The sequence below is a fragment of the Lithobates pipiens genome, unplaced genomic scaffold (genome assembly GCF_037356315.1).
Source record: "Lithobates pipiens isolate NorthernLeopardFrog02 unplaced genomic scaffold, aLitPip1_a1.2 Scaffold_13, whole genome shotgun sequence".
In the NCBI taxonomy this organism is placed as follows: domain Eukaryota; kingdom Metazoa; phylum Chordata; class Amphibia; order Anura; family Ranidae; genus Lithobates; species Lithobates pipiens.
The window spans coordinates 92,800,026-92,814,652 of record NW_027507718.1 but is presented as its reverse complement, the minus strand read 5'-3'; the positions used below and the strand labels follow the sequence as shown (position 1 = coordinate 92,814,652).

The 14,627-nt window shown below is 41.9% G+C and overlaps 1 protein-coding gene across 1 annotated transcript in view; it reads right to left on the bottom strand.

Moving 5' to 3' along the window:
• Positions 1 to 14,627, bottom strand: part of GRIN3A (glutamate ionotropic receptor NMDA type subunit 3A) — a 599,512-nt gene that overhangs the window by 151,046 nt on the left and 433,839 nt on the right. Inside the window, exon 5 of the mRNA XM_077475268.1 lies at positions 5,080 to 5,195. Coding sequence (XP_077331394.1) covers positions 5,080 to 5,195 — 116 coding nt within the window. The remainder of the gene's footprint in view (positions 1 to 5,079; positions 5,196 to 14,627) is intronic.

Here is a 14,627-nt window from a genome sequence, read left to right as displayed (position 1 = left end):
TATCTTTTTCGGTCTCTACCTATCCTGGTACCTAAGGATCGTATCCGTATCTTTCAGGCCAGAATTATGAAATTTATTTGGGGATCCAAAAGCCACAGACTATCGAAGGAAACTATGTTCCGTATGAAAAATCAAGGGGGTCTTGGAGTCCCCAACATTCTCTGGTATTATAAGGCGGCACAACTCTCCCAATTATCTACGGTTTATTTAAAAATCGCTCACCCGGATTGGGTAAATATGGAAAGACAGGCAGTTCCCAACTTTACACTTGACTATCTTCTTTGGTGTGCACCTAAGATCAGACCAGCCATACTAGCACCTACACTCTCACACTCAATTGCTCTCTGGGACTCCATGAAAGCAAATCCACATATTACCTCCAACTGGAAGCCCCTCTCTCACGTTTTTAGGAACCCTCTATTTCCTCCGGGCCAGGACATTAAGGCATTTCGTTGGTGGCTCGATAAGGGCATTTATAGGATTGGCCACCTAGTCTCCCCCTCAGGTCCTTTTTCTCTAAGTCATTGTCTGAGGAAACTGCACATGCCAGTCTCGGAAAAATTCAGATTCCAACAAATCTCTCATTTCCTCAAATCTCTAGGATTGTCCTCAGGCTCTCCTCTTTCAATTACTGAATATGAACTTTGGGGTGGCCAGGCCATGGAGCAGAGAGGGGGGATTTCTGTGATTTATCGTGCGCTTGCCCAAACAGAATCTAAAACACTTTTTATGCGGGAATGGGAAAATGATCTCCAGCAGCAATGGTCTTTAGGCGATTGGCACATGGCAACTCGTGCGGCAGCTAAAGGCTTACTCAATACAACTCTTATTGAAGCTAACTTAAAGGTTCTTATGAGGTGGTATATGGTTCCTCTGAGACTAGCCAAAATATACCCACACGCTTCTCCCCTCCGTTTCCGCGAATGTGGTCACATTGGCTCGATGATACACATTTGGTGGGAGTGCCCCAAAATTAGAAATCTATGGAATAAGGTATTCCATATTATCCGGAAGATCACAACCTTGCCTATCCACAAAACGCCTCAAATAGCCCTTCTAAATTTCCCTCTACAGGGTGTTCCAAAATTAACACAACATCTCATTAGATTTATTCTCATTGGTACCAAACTTACCATTGCCAGGGCCTGGAAGCAGCCCGCTGTTTCCTTGGGATTGGTAAAAAGGAAAATATCATGGATCATGGTTCAAGAAAAGATAGTGAGCATCTTCCTTGACAAGGTAGATAAACACTCAGCGACATGGGATCTGTGGATCAGATACACCACCAAATGTCTTCATTCTCCTGAGCAACGTTCGTGAGCCAGGTGAGAGCGGTCCATTTCGATAGTTTCTTCTATCTCAACTGTTCCTTACTATCTCTACTTTTCCTTTTCCTCGCTATTCTTCATCTTTTCTTTCTCTTTACTGTTTTTCTATATCTAGTGCTCTCTTTGCTACCGTATCTAGGTTCAACATTGGGTTTCTATACTCTATAAGAGTACAACATTAACATGCTAAATGTGTTACATGACTTTCTCAGGGCAATTGCCTTTCTTTAGCTCAAACAGTTCTTTAATTATCTGATACGAGTTATTTTCACTCGCTTAGGCAAAGGGTTTTTTTTTATTTTTTTTCCTACCTAGACCAGTTGATTGGTTATTTGCAGGCTTATGGTATTCTTTTTTCTTTGTTTTTTATTTGGGTCTGAACCTTCAGGTGTCCGACACAGTGTGATCCCATTTGGGGTGTCGGACACGAGTGGTGTTCCACTACTGTTTAGCTGTTAGTATTATGGGTTCTTAATCCCAAGTGTTGCTATGTACCCCTGCAGATATCTCTCGTGATACTCTTTGTATACCAGTTTGTATGCCTACCTTAGTCATCTCAACTATACTAGACTTGATTTAGCAAACCTTATGCTTTGCTCTCTATCTATGTGAAACTCATTGTTGTCAGCTATCACTTTGAGCACAGATCTGCTGTTGTTATGTATTTCATTGTTATTTCAATAAAAATCTATTGAAAGTAAAACTTTTTATGGCACAAATAACAATAAAAAAATATTGCCGCTGAAAAAATTGCAATTAGTGATTATTGATTGGTTTGCGCAAAAGTTATAGCTTTTACAAAATAGGGGTTCATTTTATAGCATTTTTATTAATATTTTTTTTTTACTAGTAATGGCGGCGATCAGCGATTTATATTGTGACTGTGACATTATGGCGGACACATTGGACATTTTTGACACATTTTTGGGACCATTGTCATTTATACAGCAATCAGTGCTATTTAAATGCACTGATTCCTGTGTACATGACACTGGCAGTGAAGGAGTTAATCACTAGGGGGCAGTGTAGGTGTTATGTATGAAGTTATGTGTTTTTTTATTGTAGGGGGCGTGGCCTGGCATGTGGGGTCACTGATCGTCCTTCCCTATAAAAGGGAACAGACCATTGGTGACAGCCACACTAGGAAGCACGGGGAGAGGTTTGTTTACACAGACCTCTCCTCGTTCTTCAGCTCTCTGACCTGATCGCTGGACACCAGTGGCGATCAGGTCTGCTGGTCCCGCGGCCACGGTCACGGAGCTCAGGACCGCGTCAGGAGAGCACTGCCGGTGGTGCGCTCCCGACCCACGGCTGGCCACTTAAAGAATCACGTACAGGTACGTGATTGTGCCCAGCCGTGCCATTATGCCGACGTATATCGGAGTGAGGCGGTCCTTAAGAAGTTAATCTATTTATAGAATCCTCCCCAACACAGAACTAAGGCTGCTTTTACCTCCTGTCAGAAGTTATCAGGCTGATAACAGAAGAATGGATCAGGAGACAGCTATGGGATATAGTGCTTTGAAGAGAGATAAGAAAACACTGCAGATATATATGCCAAGCTCAAGATTCATGAATCGGGTTTATATCCACTTTATGGCTTTTCATGTACTTGGGTGACAATGCTGATCTTCCATAGATACAGTTTGGTATTACCGTTTTTGTTTTTCTGGGTTTACATCCATTTGAAGATCTGTTATCTGTTTCAGGCAATTAATTTACAATGCTGGCATTTATATTTTCAAGCAAAGAAAACTGAGTTTATGAAATTAACTTTATATAAGACTGAAGTAAAAATATGACTACCACTTAATGAGACCAAGTGTTAAGGGGATCAATACAGTGTAGTACTCACGTCTTTCAACTCCAACCACTTCTAAAGAGCTAGACAGAGATCACAGTTTAGAAAACATTGATTTTGCTTTCTTTTATGGGTCTTTTGACAAGGATTGCCATTGAGGGATTTTATCCCTGAACCTACCCTTGCTTCCTCCGTAAATCTGTACAGACACCACAGACAGTTCAAGGTACACTGATTGTGGCTTCTGGTATGGGTTTCTGCATATTGAAATATTGTACTTATATTTATTGCATGAATAATCTATGAGAAAATTAAATGCTAGAAGAAATATGATTTGTGATGAACTAATGCTTTATATTTTAAATAATAGCTCTTTTTACATACTAATAATATGAATTGGAAATGTACCGTAATACTAATTACTGAATCACTATTCATTTGGTAATGTAGTTCAGTAAGCGACTATCATGCATGTCAAGTGCTCAGCTGACAAACAATGCCAGGCTTGCAGGACAACACACTGAGCAAAAAACAATTATAATTGTAATTTTTATCTTTGTCAAACACATATGCAGAAACCTAATTGGTTGTAATGTATCAGTTTTAATCATTTAATCCTCCAATTACTTTGCCTAATTTTATGAATTACAAACATTCATTTTTATTGAAAAGGTGATAAGTGACCATATAAGTTGTTTCATTTTCTGGTGATTTACTATATTATCATTACTGATTCCCACAGCTTCCTAAACAGCTTCATTATTCATGAGCTGGCGATGATAAATGATTGCATATTAAAATTTCATTATGAAATATTCACACGCCCTTGCTTTGTAAAGAAGGAGAATTCAAGTGAAAACACTACATTTGAGCTAAAACAAGTCTTGTTGCTGTGTTCCTTAAGGTCAATGACTGTACACTTTTAGTTATGAAAGATTACGAAAGAGCTAATTGAAAAAAACAAAACAATTTTTGGCTCTGGCCACCCCACTCTGGCGTCTCCATCTTTGATTTTTTTGCAAATGCATCCATATGTCCAATGGCTCTGCTTGGCTTTTGGGTCCCGGCAGAGTCCTGTGGCACATCTAAACAAGTTTTAAACTTACACTTAAACATCTCGCCCAAACCATGACATGAAATTTAACAACTTAACACTTCAATCCCACTCTATACATTACCCTTAAAGTATGTCCTAAACACCCTGTGCACCTGATCATTTAACATCTATGCTTAAAAGCTATGCTTTTAAATCTTGGCTTTTCTGTTTGCTCCTCTTTAATTCGCAAATTCTACTAACCACCCAACCAATCAACAGACTTCCTTAGGCACACATCCCTCCTGCCAGCCATAAACCAAGATACCACCAATTAACATACTTTGAAACTTGCGGAAAATAAGAAACGCAATTAATTTCTATTTCATTGGTATATCTATTTTTTAAGAGAAATATTTAATATACTTTGTGAAGAACCTGTCTTCCCAGCATTACCTAAATAGCCTTTAATAATACTATTACAAATAAACATTTTTGTTTGTAGGTAATGCTACAAAAATATTTGATAAATTACACCCATAGTGTTTGCCTAGAGACATGATAGGAGAAAAGTGACATGGCGTTGCAGTCCCGATTATTGCAGCAGCTACCCTGCATTTTATAAAGTAGGCTTTTGGGGGAAATTAAAAATGAAACAGGCATTTGCCCTTTCTAAAGTCAATTTTACAAAAACGAAAAAAATAGTTTGTGCAGACAGGTTTAAATAGACCAAAATATTAGGATGCTGAAATTATTTTACCACTGTCATTGACAAAAATATTATAATTCACAAAATAACTATAATTTGTGATAGATTATTAGCATCAAGTCTCAAATCAGATATTTTTAAAAGAAACTCATTATCAGTTAGGCATTTGAAAAACAAAATGTATGCAGTATATTTGATGGACCCATACCTTCAATGGCAAAAGGTTTACCCACTGTCAATAATTTGCATTCAGCATCTATTGAGACCTCATAATCCAACAGTGCTTTATCCATGATAAAAGCATCCAGTGTTTCAGGGTCATTTCTGAAAATAAATAAATACATATTAAGAAAATCACACCTGTGCTGACAACTAAATTGTATGAAATGAAAGACCGAACTGTCATTTTGCATGTGTGATTCTATTATGTTACTGCACATGTATAAACAATAATGAATACAAGTACTACTGCAGTTTGCAAAATATGAAAGACACTACAAAGAAAAAAGAAAGATGATACAGATCCAGCAGAAATGGCTGCATCGATAAGTTGGTATTGGTCTGTGGCTGTGAGGATGTTAAGTGGCAACCAAAGCAGGCCCCTTTTAATTGGCTTATTCACAAGTTGAAACAGATCAAGACTTACAAGAAATCAATAAATGATGTGTTATAAATTTGCTAGATTGTGATGCTGTACCCCAGGGGTAGGCAACCTCGACCTTTCAGCTGTTTTGAAACTACAAGTCCCATGAGACATTGCAAGACCCTAACAATCACAGCATGACTCCTAGAGGCAGAGGCATGATGGGATTTGTAGTTTCACCACAGCTGGAGAGCCGAGCTTACCTACCCCTGCTGTACCCTGTTCATTTCTGTGTATTATGCCCTAATCTGTGCTGTCCTAATGAGTAGCTTACAGCCACCTGCTTACCTGTGGCTGACTGCCTTCTTATCCTCTGTATTATTTCTGCAATCCAGGTGTTGTGTTTTAGCACTTTGTTCACAGCAAAGTTGCCCTGGTTTGTCCACTGTTATCATTAGCTGCCACCAGGCCATTCCTCTGACATCAGACACAACCCTATTTGCTGACCCCATCTGTTATACTATCAAAAGTATTTCTGAGTTATGCAGAGCATATTAGATAACGTTTTACCTTTACATAAATTGTCCACTACGTTCAGTGTTGGAAACTGACTCTTCTCAAACACCAATTCATCTCACATACAAAGGCCAGTTACAAAAGCCAATTTACTTTTACTAAACCAAAGAAGAAGATTGCTGTATATTGCAGCTTACCAGTCCCTGGATGTGGTGGCTGCATTGGTTTTCTTTTTTTTTCAGGCTAATGGCAAATATATGTGGATTGTCATAAAAGAAGTCACCTTGTCCTCACTTGTGAGTAAAACTGGAAGCATAGAACAATATTTTTTTTAATCTCTGTGCTAATCTCCTTATCCTCCATTTATTAGAGATGAACCAATTTGGACATGTTTAAAGTCCAGACTGGGTAAAAATCATGGCTTCCTCCTTAGATACAGAAGACGTGAATATAGTCGCCTAGGGATAGAAAGTGAAAAAAGGAAAAACACATCTAAGGACTGGTATAGCATTATATTATAGTTTTTGAGTTTAGCTATGCTTTACCCTATTGGTTTTTGGTTTGGAGGAGAAAACAAAAGCATGTATACAACTCCTATGTGGGTGTTAGATCAAGGGCCCAGAGTTGCAAAGAAAGATCATCAACTACTTAACCAATTTATTGCATCATGTTTATTGTGTACTGCATGGAGTATGCATATCCTAACAATAAGGGCCATTTATAAAACTAGCACAGGCTGAATCGGAAAATTATCTAATTTTTTTTTTCTTTGAACTGAAATTTTTCCTAGTGTGAACACTAATTTTATAAAGCACAGTTGTACTCTCTGCAAAAAAGTTAAATGATTGGCAAAATTGGCTTCAGTAAAGCATGTGAACTGCCTGATTTTCCGCCTGCACTAATTTCAAAATTGTTTGCTATTGTTTTCCAGTTGTTTTCCTCGAGTACCACTAACTGGTTATGTTTGTAGCTCTCAATTTAGCAAAAGAACAGCGATATTCTGTTGGAATGTTTATGTAATTGCTCTAGTAAATCCGAACTGTTAGAGTTAATTAAAAGGTTTTAAGAAGCACTGCCTTTTCTCTTAGAGATTTATTGAACATAAACATGATTTACCACGTTTATTTAATAAGACTGTGAAAAGGGCAATGATGATTGGAAAAGTGTAGTAAAACAACCAGTAAGATTTTATATTTTATTAGTCTAGAATAGGGTGAAAAATTAAGGAAGATCAAAGAATGTTTATTGTATGTTTCTGTACGGCCGCGTACACACGGGCGGACTGTCCGCCCAACTAGGTTCGTCAAACAGTTTGACAAACAGTCCGTTCAAAATTTGCATGAGCGGACTTGACCACACACGACGAACGAACAGTCCGCTGAAAACTTGCGCGATGACGTGAACGGCACGTACGACGGGACAAGAAATTCGGCGTCCGATACACTGCAATGCAACCTTCGCCGTGTAAATTCTTTCTGAGCATGCGCGAGACTTAGTTTGCCGAACAAGCCTACACACGAGCGGACTGTTCGCTCAAACCAAGTTTCAGCGGACAGTCTTACGGAAATTCCGAAAAACTTTGTTCGTCAGACTGTCCACTGAAACTGTCCGCTGAAGCCCACACACGAGCGGACTGTCCGCTGAAGCCCACACACGAGCGGACTGTCCGCTGAAACACTGTTCAGCGGACAAAGTTGGACGAACAGTCCGCCCGTGTGTACGCGGCCTACCTGTAGCTTGAGGTCTGCTTAACCTCCCAGGCAATATGATTATGTCTGATTTTTGAATGCCAACATGGTACATTGTTTTGTATGCCGTTTTATATTGTATTCTTGCAATTCTTAGGAATAACTCACTTAAATATGTCCAAACAAGGGTCTAGTAGACATCCCGGGTATGATAAACTTTGAAACACAAAATCATAAATATAATATAATACATAACTACAAATAATTATAACAAATAAAATAATAATAATGATAATAATAATAATACATTTTATTCAATAATATAATAAAATCAAAAACACTGACATTTGTCCAAACAAGGGTGCAATATTACTAGTCACTGTAATACTAGACACTGCATATTGGTTTAGTAAACATCCTGGTTATAAAAAAAAATTGAAACATGGGACTGCACAAAGTCTGACATCACAATCAGAACGTCAGACTTGGAACCTGGTTTCCTTTCGGAATTTCTTTCCATTGTCATCTTGCTTCGAGCAACAAATCATGCACACCCTTGTAGGTGCTGACTTTTTCTCAGTTGGTGGGATGTAGTCCATGAAGTGACAACCAGTCAGGCGTTCTGGGTTGACAATGCAGCATGACGTCCAGCTCTAGCCATTGGTGTTTGGTGGTTCACAAAGATCCGTCCAGCAACTTTCCAAATAAAGTCAGAATGAATCACAGGCTTGTCACTTTTTTTTAACAGAATGTAGGCATTCCACAAGCATTGCTCAAGTAAATGCCTGAAGATCTTCTTGTAGTACTTCTTTTGCTGTTTCCTCATTGCTGGATAGAATGTCATTGCTTGATCAGCTCTGTCAACACCTCCCATGGTGTTATTGTAGTCTATCACTACTTGTGGCTTCATGATTTCTTTCCCACCTTTTGTACCTACCATAATAGTGGAGGTATTATGGACTGTACTCATCAGGCACACATTTTTCTTGTGACGCCATTGCAGTGCCGTCATTCTGCCTTTCTACCAGGCAACCATTTCCCCAGTCTTTGGCTTTTTATTGCCAAACATTGGCGGCATGTCACGCCGGTTAGCCCTAATGGTTCCATAGGCATCTGTTTTATTTTTCTGAAGAAACTCAGGAGATGTGTAAAAGTTGTCATTTGTTATGCAATAGCCCTGAATTAACAATGGCTCAATCAGTGAAAGAATGGAAGATGTTGCCTTTCCATATTTTCTGTATTTTGGGTTGAATTTTGTTCCTTTCCCAGTGTACAGGACTTAGGCCTCATGCACACGGACGTTTTTACAGCCGCTTTTTTGAGCTTTTTTTGCAGCTTAAAAACGGCTGTCCATGTTAGTCTATGGCTTCATGCCCACCTAGGCGTTTTTGAGCTGCAAATGGCATAGGCGTTTTTAAGCTGTAAAAAAAACCCAGGACCAGTGCGTTCCGTGGCGTGGGGCTCGAGCAGTAAAAAACGCGAATGTCGGAAAAACGCGCAAAAACGCGCAAAAACACAGCCGCGGCGTTTTTAAACTTTTGTAAGCTCCAGATTTTTCCTGCTGCACAAAGTTGATTGGACAATGTAATTTATGCAAAAACAGGAACTGTCTATGCATAGATTACCCAAGAGTGCTTTGCACAGGCATGTGACTGTGGGTAGTTGATAGGAGAAGAAGAAGACATGGCAAGTTTGGTATCCCAGGTGGATCTTATTAATGCAATGCAGGCCCATCCTGAACTGTGGGATGTGTCCCATCCATTCCATGGAGACCACATACGCAAAGTTAAGTCATGGGAAGAAATTAGTGCGGCTATAACCCCCGGCTGGGAAGAAAAAAGACAAGGAGAAAGAAAGGAGATTAGTAAGTCTATTTTCCTTGAATGTACAATCTGTTTGTGTGTAGTGTAATGAAGATTGCATATTAAACCTTTTTTCCCATGTTCTTTTAGGCAAAATTCTACAGCGCAGGTGGAAGTCACTACGTGACCGTGTCAGGAGGGACCTAACAGATGAGGAAAAGGCAGCACGCAGTGGAGCACCAGCACCTCCAAAAAGGCCCCATGTGTACCATGCTAATTTGGAATTTTTAAGGCAAAACATGCTAAACAACACCAGACCGTAAGTCTATTTTTTAATTGCAATTTTAATCGCATTGATCGCTTTAAATGACAACGGTCCCAAAAATGTGTCAAAATTGTCAGATGTGTCCGCCATAATGTTGCAGTCACGCAAAAAATCGCAGATCGCTGCCATTACTATTAAAAAAAAAATTGTTTAAAAAATGCCCCCAAAAAAATATATTTTGAAGACGCTATTACTTTTGCGCAAACCAATCAATATTGCGATTTTTTTGAACCAAAAACATGTAGAAGTATACGTATCGACCTGTACTGAGCAATTTATTTTTTGTTTTATATATTTTTGGTGGATATTCTAGCAAAAATTTAAAAATAATGCGTTTTTTTCAAAATTAGTGCTGTTTTTTTAGTAACCGCAGAGCTTATCAAATATCACAAAATGAAAGCTCTATTTGATGGCAAAAAAGGACATCAATATTGTTTGGAAGCCACGTCGCATGACCGCAAAATTGTCAGTAAAGCAACGCAGTGCAAAATTGCAAAAAATGCTCTGGTCTTTGACCAGCTAAATGATGCAGGGCTAAAGTGGTTAAGTTTACATTTTGTATTGTCTGCAGGACGACTTCAAACATCAGAACAAGGGAGGTGGCTGCAGAGGAGGAAGAACGTGAAGGTTCCAACAGTCCCTTAGTCAGCATTGGATCGGCTCATGCATTGAGTGAGGGTGGTGTTCAGTGCCCAGATGAGGTAACTGCTTATGTCTGCCTGTCTATCTCACTGTCTGTCTGTCCATGTACATGTCAATGTAAACATTTTTGTTCTTTTGCAGGAATCAGGGGCCTTGGAATTAGCGGTTTCCGTAGAAGAAGCAGGAGAGCAGCGCGGTCGTGGTGTTGGTGTTCGTGGCCGTGGCCGTGGACGTGGACGTCAAGCAAGGGGCGCCTTCAACTCGGAGGGAGATGACAGGGTGCTAGCACTGCTGCAGGAGGTGCGGCAGGAGAGGCGCAGCATGGATGTTTTTTTAGACAGCGGCAACTCACGCGCCTGCTTCTGCCGCTCACTATACTTCATCCTGGAGGACATTGGGGGAGACCAAGAGAGGATGTGTATGGATCGCTTATATGCCATTGCTACACAGTTCAGGCATGCCAAAATAACTGGTGGGGCAATGCCAAGCGATCCATATGCTTCTCATGATCCCCCAATGGCCCCTGGGACCTCAGCAGTGCTAGCACCCCCCTCTCAATATCATCCTCCTCCTCAACGCCAACCACCACCTATGCCATCCCAGATCCAATTCTACACCCCACACCCCTACAGTGATTTTCCACCTTCCACCTCCCATTGTCCTCCCTCATACCCTGTACCCCGCTACCAGCAGGATTTTGTGCAGCCACGCCAGCCCCAAGAATTACCCCGTCCCCAATCCCCACATGCCCGTGAGCAAGCATCCACCCCCACCTTTCAACAGTTGTGATCTAAAACCATTTTGCTAATGATCTTTGTTCTAATTAAATCTTTTTTTTGGTTGAAAATACATTAGTTAAATTTGTGTTTTCTTTGATGCACAACAGCACACCTTTGCACTCTCCTTGAAACGAAGGCAGAGTGCAAAAGACTCTTTGGCATTCTGCCAGTGGCGGCTCGTCCATAGGGGGTGCCCGGGCGCCGCCCCCCTCCAGGTAATCAGTCACAAAAAAAAAAATGAAAAATAAAAAATAAAAAATAAAAAATGTCTTTTTCTTCAAATGGCCCTTTAACCACTTGCTTACTGGGCACTTAAACACCCTTCCTGACCAGACCAATTTTCAGCTTTCGGTGCTCTCACACTTTGAATGACAATTACTCAGTCATGCAACACTGTACCCAAATATATAAGGAGATAATATATATAATATAAGGAGACCAGCCTTGTGTGACTGAAGATAAGACCACTGCCAGCGTATGGGGCAGAGGACCACAGCCAGCGTATGGGGCAGAGGAGGAGTCACAGCTGCCTATCACTAGCCATGGATTACTGCTCAGGACAGAGCCTCATTAACAGACATGTAAGTCCTCATCACTGATCTGTGTGTGTCCATCCATCCATCCCACTCACTCACTGACCATCCATCCATCCCGCTCACTCACTGTCCATCCATCCATCCATCCCACTCACTCACTGTCCATCCATCCCACTCACTCACTGTCCATCCATCCATCCCACTCACTCACTGTCCATCCATCCCACTCCCTGTCCATCCATCCATCCATCCCACTCACTGTCCATCCATCCCACTCACTCACTCACTGTCCATCCATCCCACTCACTCACTATCCATCCATCCCACTCCCTGTCCATGCATCCCACTCACTGTCCATCCATCCCACTCACTCACTGTCCATCCATCTATCCATCCCACTCACTGTCCATCCATCCCACTCCCTGTCCATCCATCCATCCATCCCACTCACTGTCCATCCATCCCACCCACTCACTGTCCATCCATCCCACTCACTCACTGTCCATCCATCTATCCATCCCACTCACTGTCCATCCATCCCACTCCCTGTCCATCCATCCATCCATCCCACTCACTCACTGTCCATCCATCCCACTCACTCACTATCCATCCATCCCCCTCCCTGTCCATCCATCCATCCATCCATCCATCCCACTCACTGTCCATCCATCCCACCCACTCACTGTCCATCCATCCATCCCACTCACTGTCCATCCATCCCACTCACTCACTGTCCGTCCATCCCACCCACTCACGGTCTATCCATCTATCTCACTCACTGTCCATCCATCCCACTCACTCAGTGTCCATCCATCCATCCCCTCCCACCCAGTATCTATCCATCCATCCCTCCCTCCAGTATCTATTTGTCTATCCATCCATCCCTCCCACCCAGTGTCTATCTATCCATCCATGTGTCCATTCATCTAATTTCTCTGTCTATTTATCAAACTATCTGTAGGCCCTATTGCGGACGAGTGACCACGGGGGGCGCAAAGAATGCCCAAACCAGCCCCCCCCAAAAATGGAGCACCAGCCGCCACTGCATTCTGCCTTCTGACAAGTGTAAGCTAGCCCTTTTTGGGCTTAGCCTACGCTTGACACGAAGGCAGACTCTTATGGACTTGTTGAACCATCGTTGAAAAATGGACATAAACGAACTTCAATTTCAAAATTCTTTATTTACAAATCAAAAGGAGGCAAAACTAGATGTATTTAAATTTTTTCTTTACACATAATCATTCTGCCATGATACCTCTCCATCAGGGGATTCAAAAAATTCTGCAAATTGGTTTCGGATGCTCATGACACGTGCAGTTGAACGCAAGTCCATAAATTGAACCCTGTGAAGTTGCTTTGTGGGCTCCAGATCAACATTGCTCCTGTCATTGTCCCGCAGAAAATTATGCAGAACGCAACATGCTAGGATGACTTTAATGGCGTTTTCCACATCGAGTTGCATACTTGTAAGCAAAACTCGCCATTTGGCCGTGCACACCCCGAATGCACATTCTACAACACGGCGTGCACGGCTGAGCCTATAATTGAAGATCTTTTGGCGGTGGCTGAGACCATAGCCACTGTATGGCCTCATAACATTTTCTGCCAGTCCAAAAGCCTCATCTGCCACCATGACTAATGGCAAACTGGGTTCATCAGTGCAGGGTAGAGGCCTGCTTTCAGGAATATTGAGTCGTCCCTCATGAAGACGACGCCCGAAGGCTGACTCACGGAATATCCTGGCGTCTCCATGGCTTCCATATGCTCCCACATCAACACAAATAAATTTAAGGTGTGCATCGGACAATGCCAGGAGGACCACCGAAAAATATTTTTTGTAATTGAAATACGATGATCCAGAGTGGGGAGGTTTCTTCACCCTGATATGTTTCCCATCAAGGGCACCGATACAATTTGGGAACTGAGTTTTCTCCCAAAAAGTATCGGCAACTGATTCCCAGATGTCTTCTGTTGGCTCTGGCATTACAATGTCATGCAATTCCTCCCATATTGCCACACATGTTTCTTTTATTATTTTTGACACCGTTGTGAGGCCAAGAAGGAAGTAATGGTGTAACGTGGCATAACTCTGTCCTGTGGCAAGGAACCTAAGATAACATAAAAATTTGAGTTATTAAAGAGAAAAGCATACAAATAAGTACTAACCCTACCCTTAACCCTATCCCCTAGCCCTATCTCCTAACCATATCTCCTAACCCTATTAGACATGTGCGATTCGTTTCATACGAATCTCAAATTCATACGAATTTCCCAAAATTCGTAAGTTTGGGAGGATCCAAAATATGAATTGCCATGCGTCCGAATTTTGTACGCAATATGAAACTTTTGTTTACGAATTTCGGATCACTTGTCGTTGCATCGACGATCCCTGTGCTGTGCTGACTTCCTCCTGGGGCTGCTTATTATGAGGGGCTCCCACCATCCCTGTGCTGACTTCCTCCTGGGGCTGCTTATTATGAGGGGCTCCCACCATCCCTGTGCTGTGCTGACTTCCTCCTGGGGCTGCTTATTATGAGGGGCTCCCACCATCCCTGTGCTGACTTCCTCCTGGGGCTGCTTATTATGAGGGGCTCCCACCATCCCTGTGCTGTGCTGACTTCCTCCTGGGGCTGTACCTCTGCTGTGCTCATTATGAGGGGCTCCCACCATCCCTGTGCTGACTTCCTCCTGGGGCTACTTATTATGAGGGGCTCCCACCATCCCTGTGCTGACTTCCTCCTGGGGCTGCTTATTATGAGGGGCTCCCACCATCCCTGTGCTGTGCTGACTTCCTCCTGGGGCTGCTTATTATGAGGGGCTCCCACCATCCCTGTGCTGACTTCCTCCTGGGGCTGCTTATTATGAGGGGCTCCCACCATCCCTGT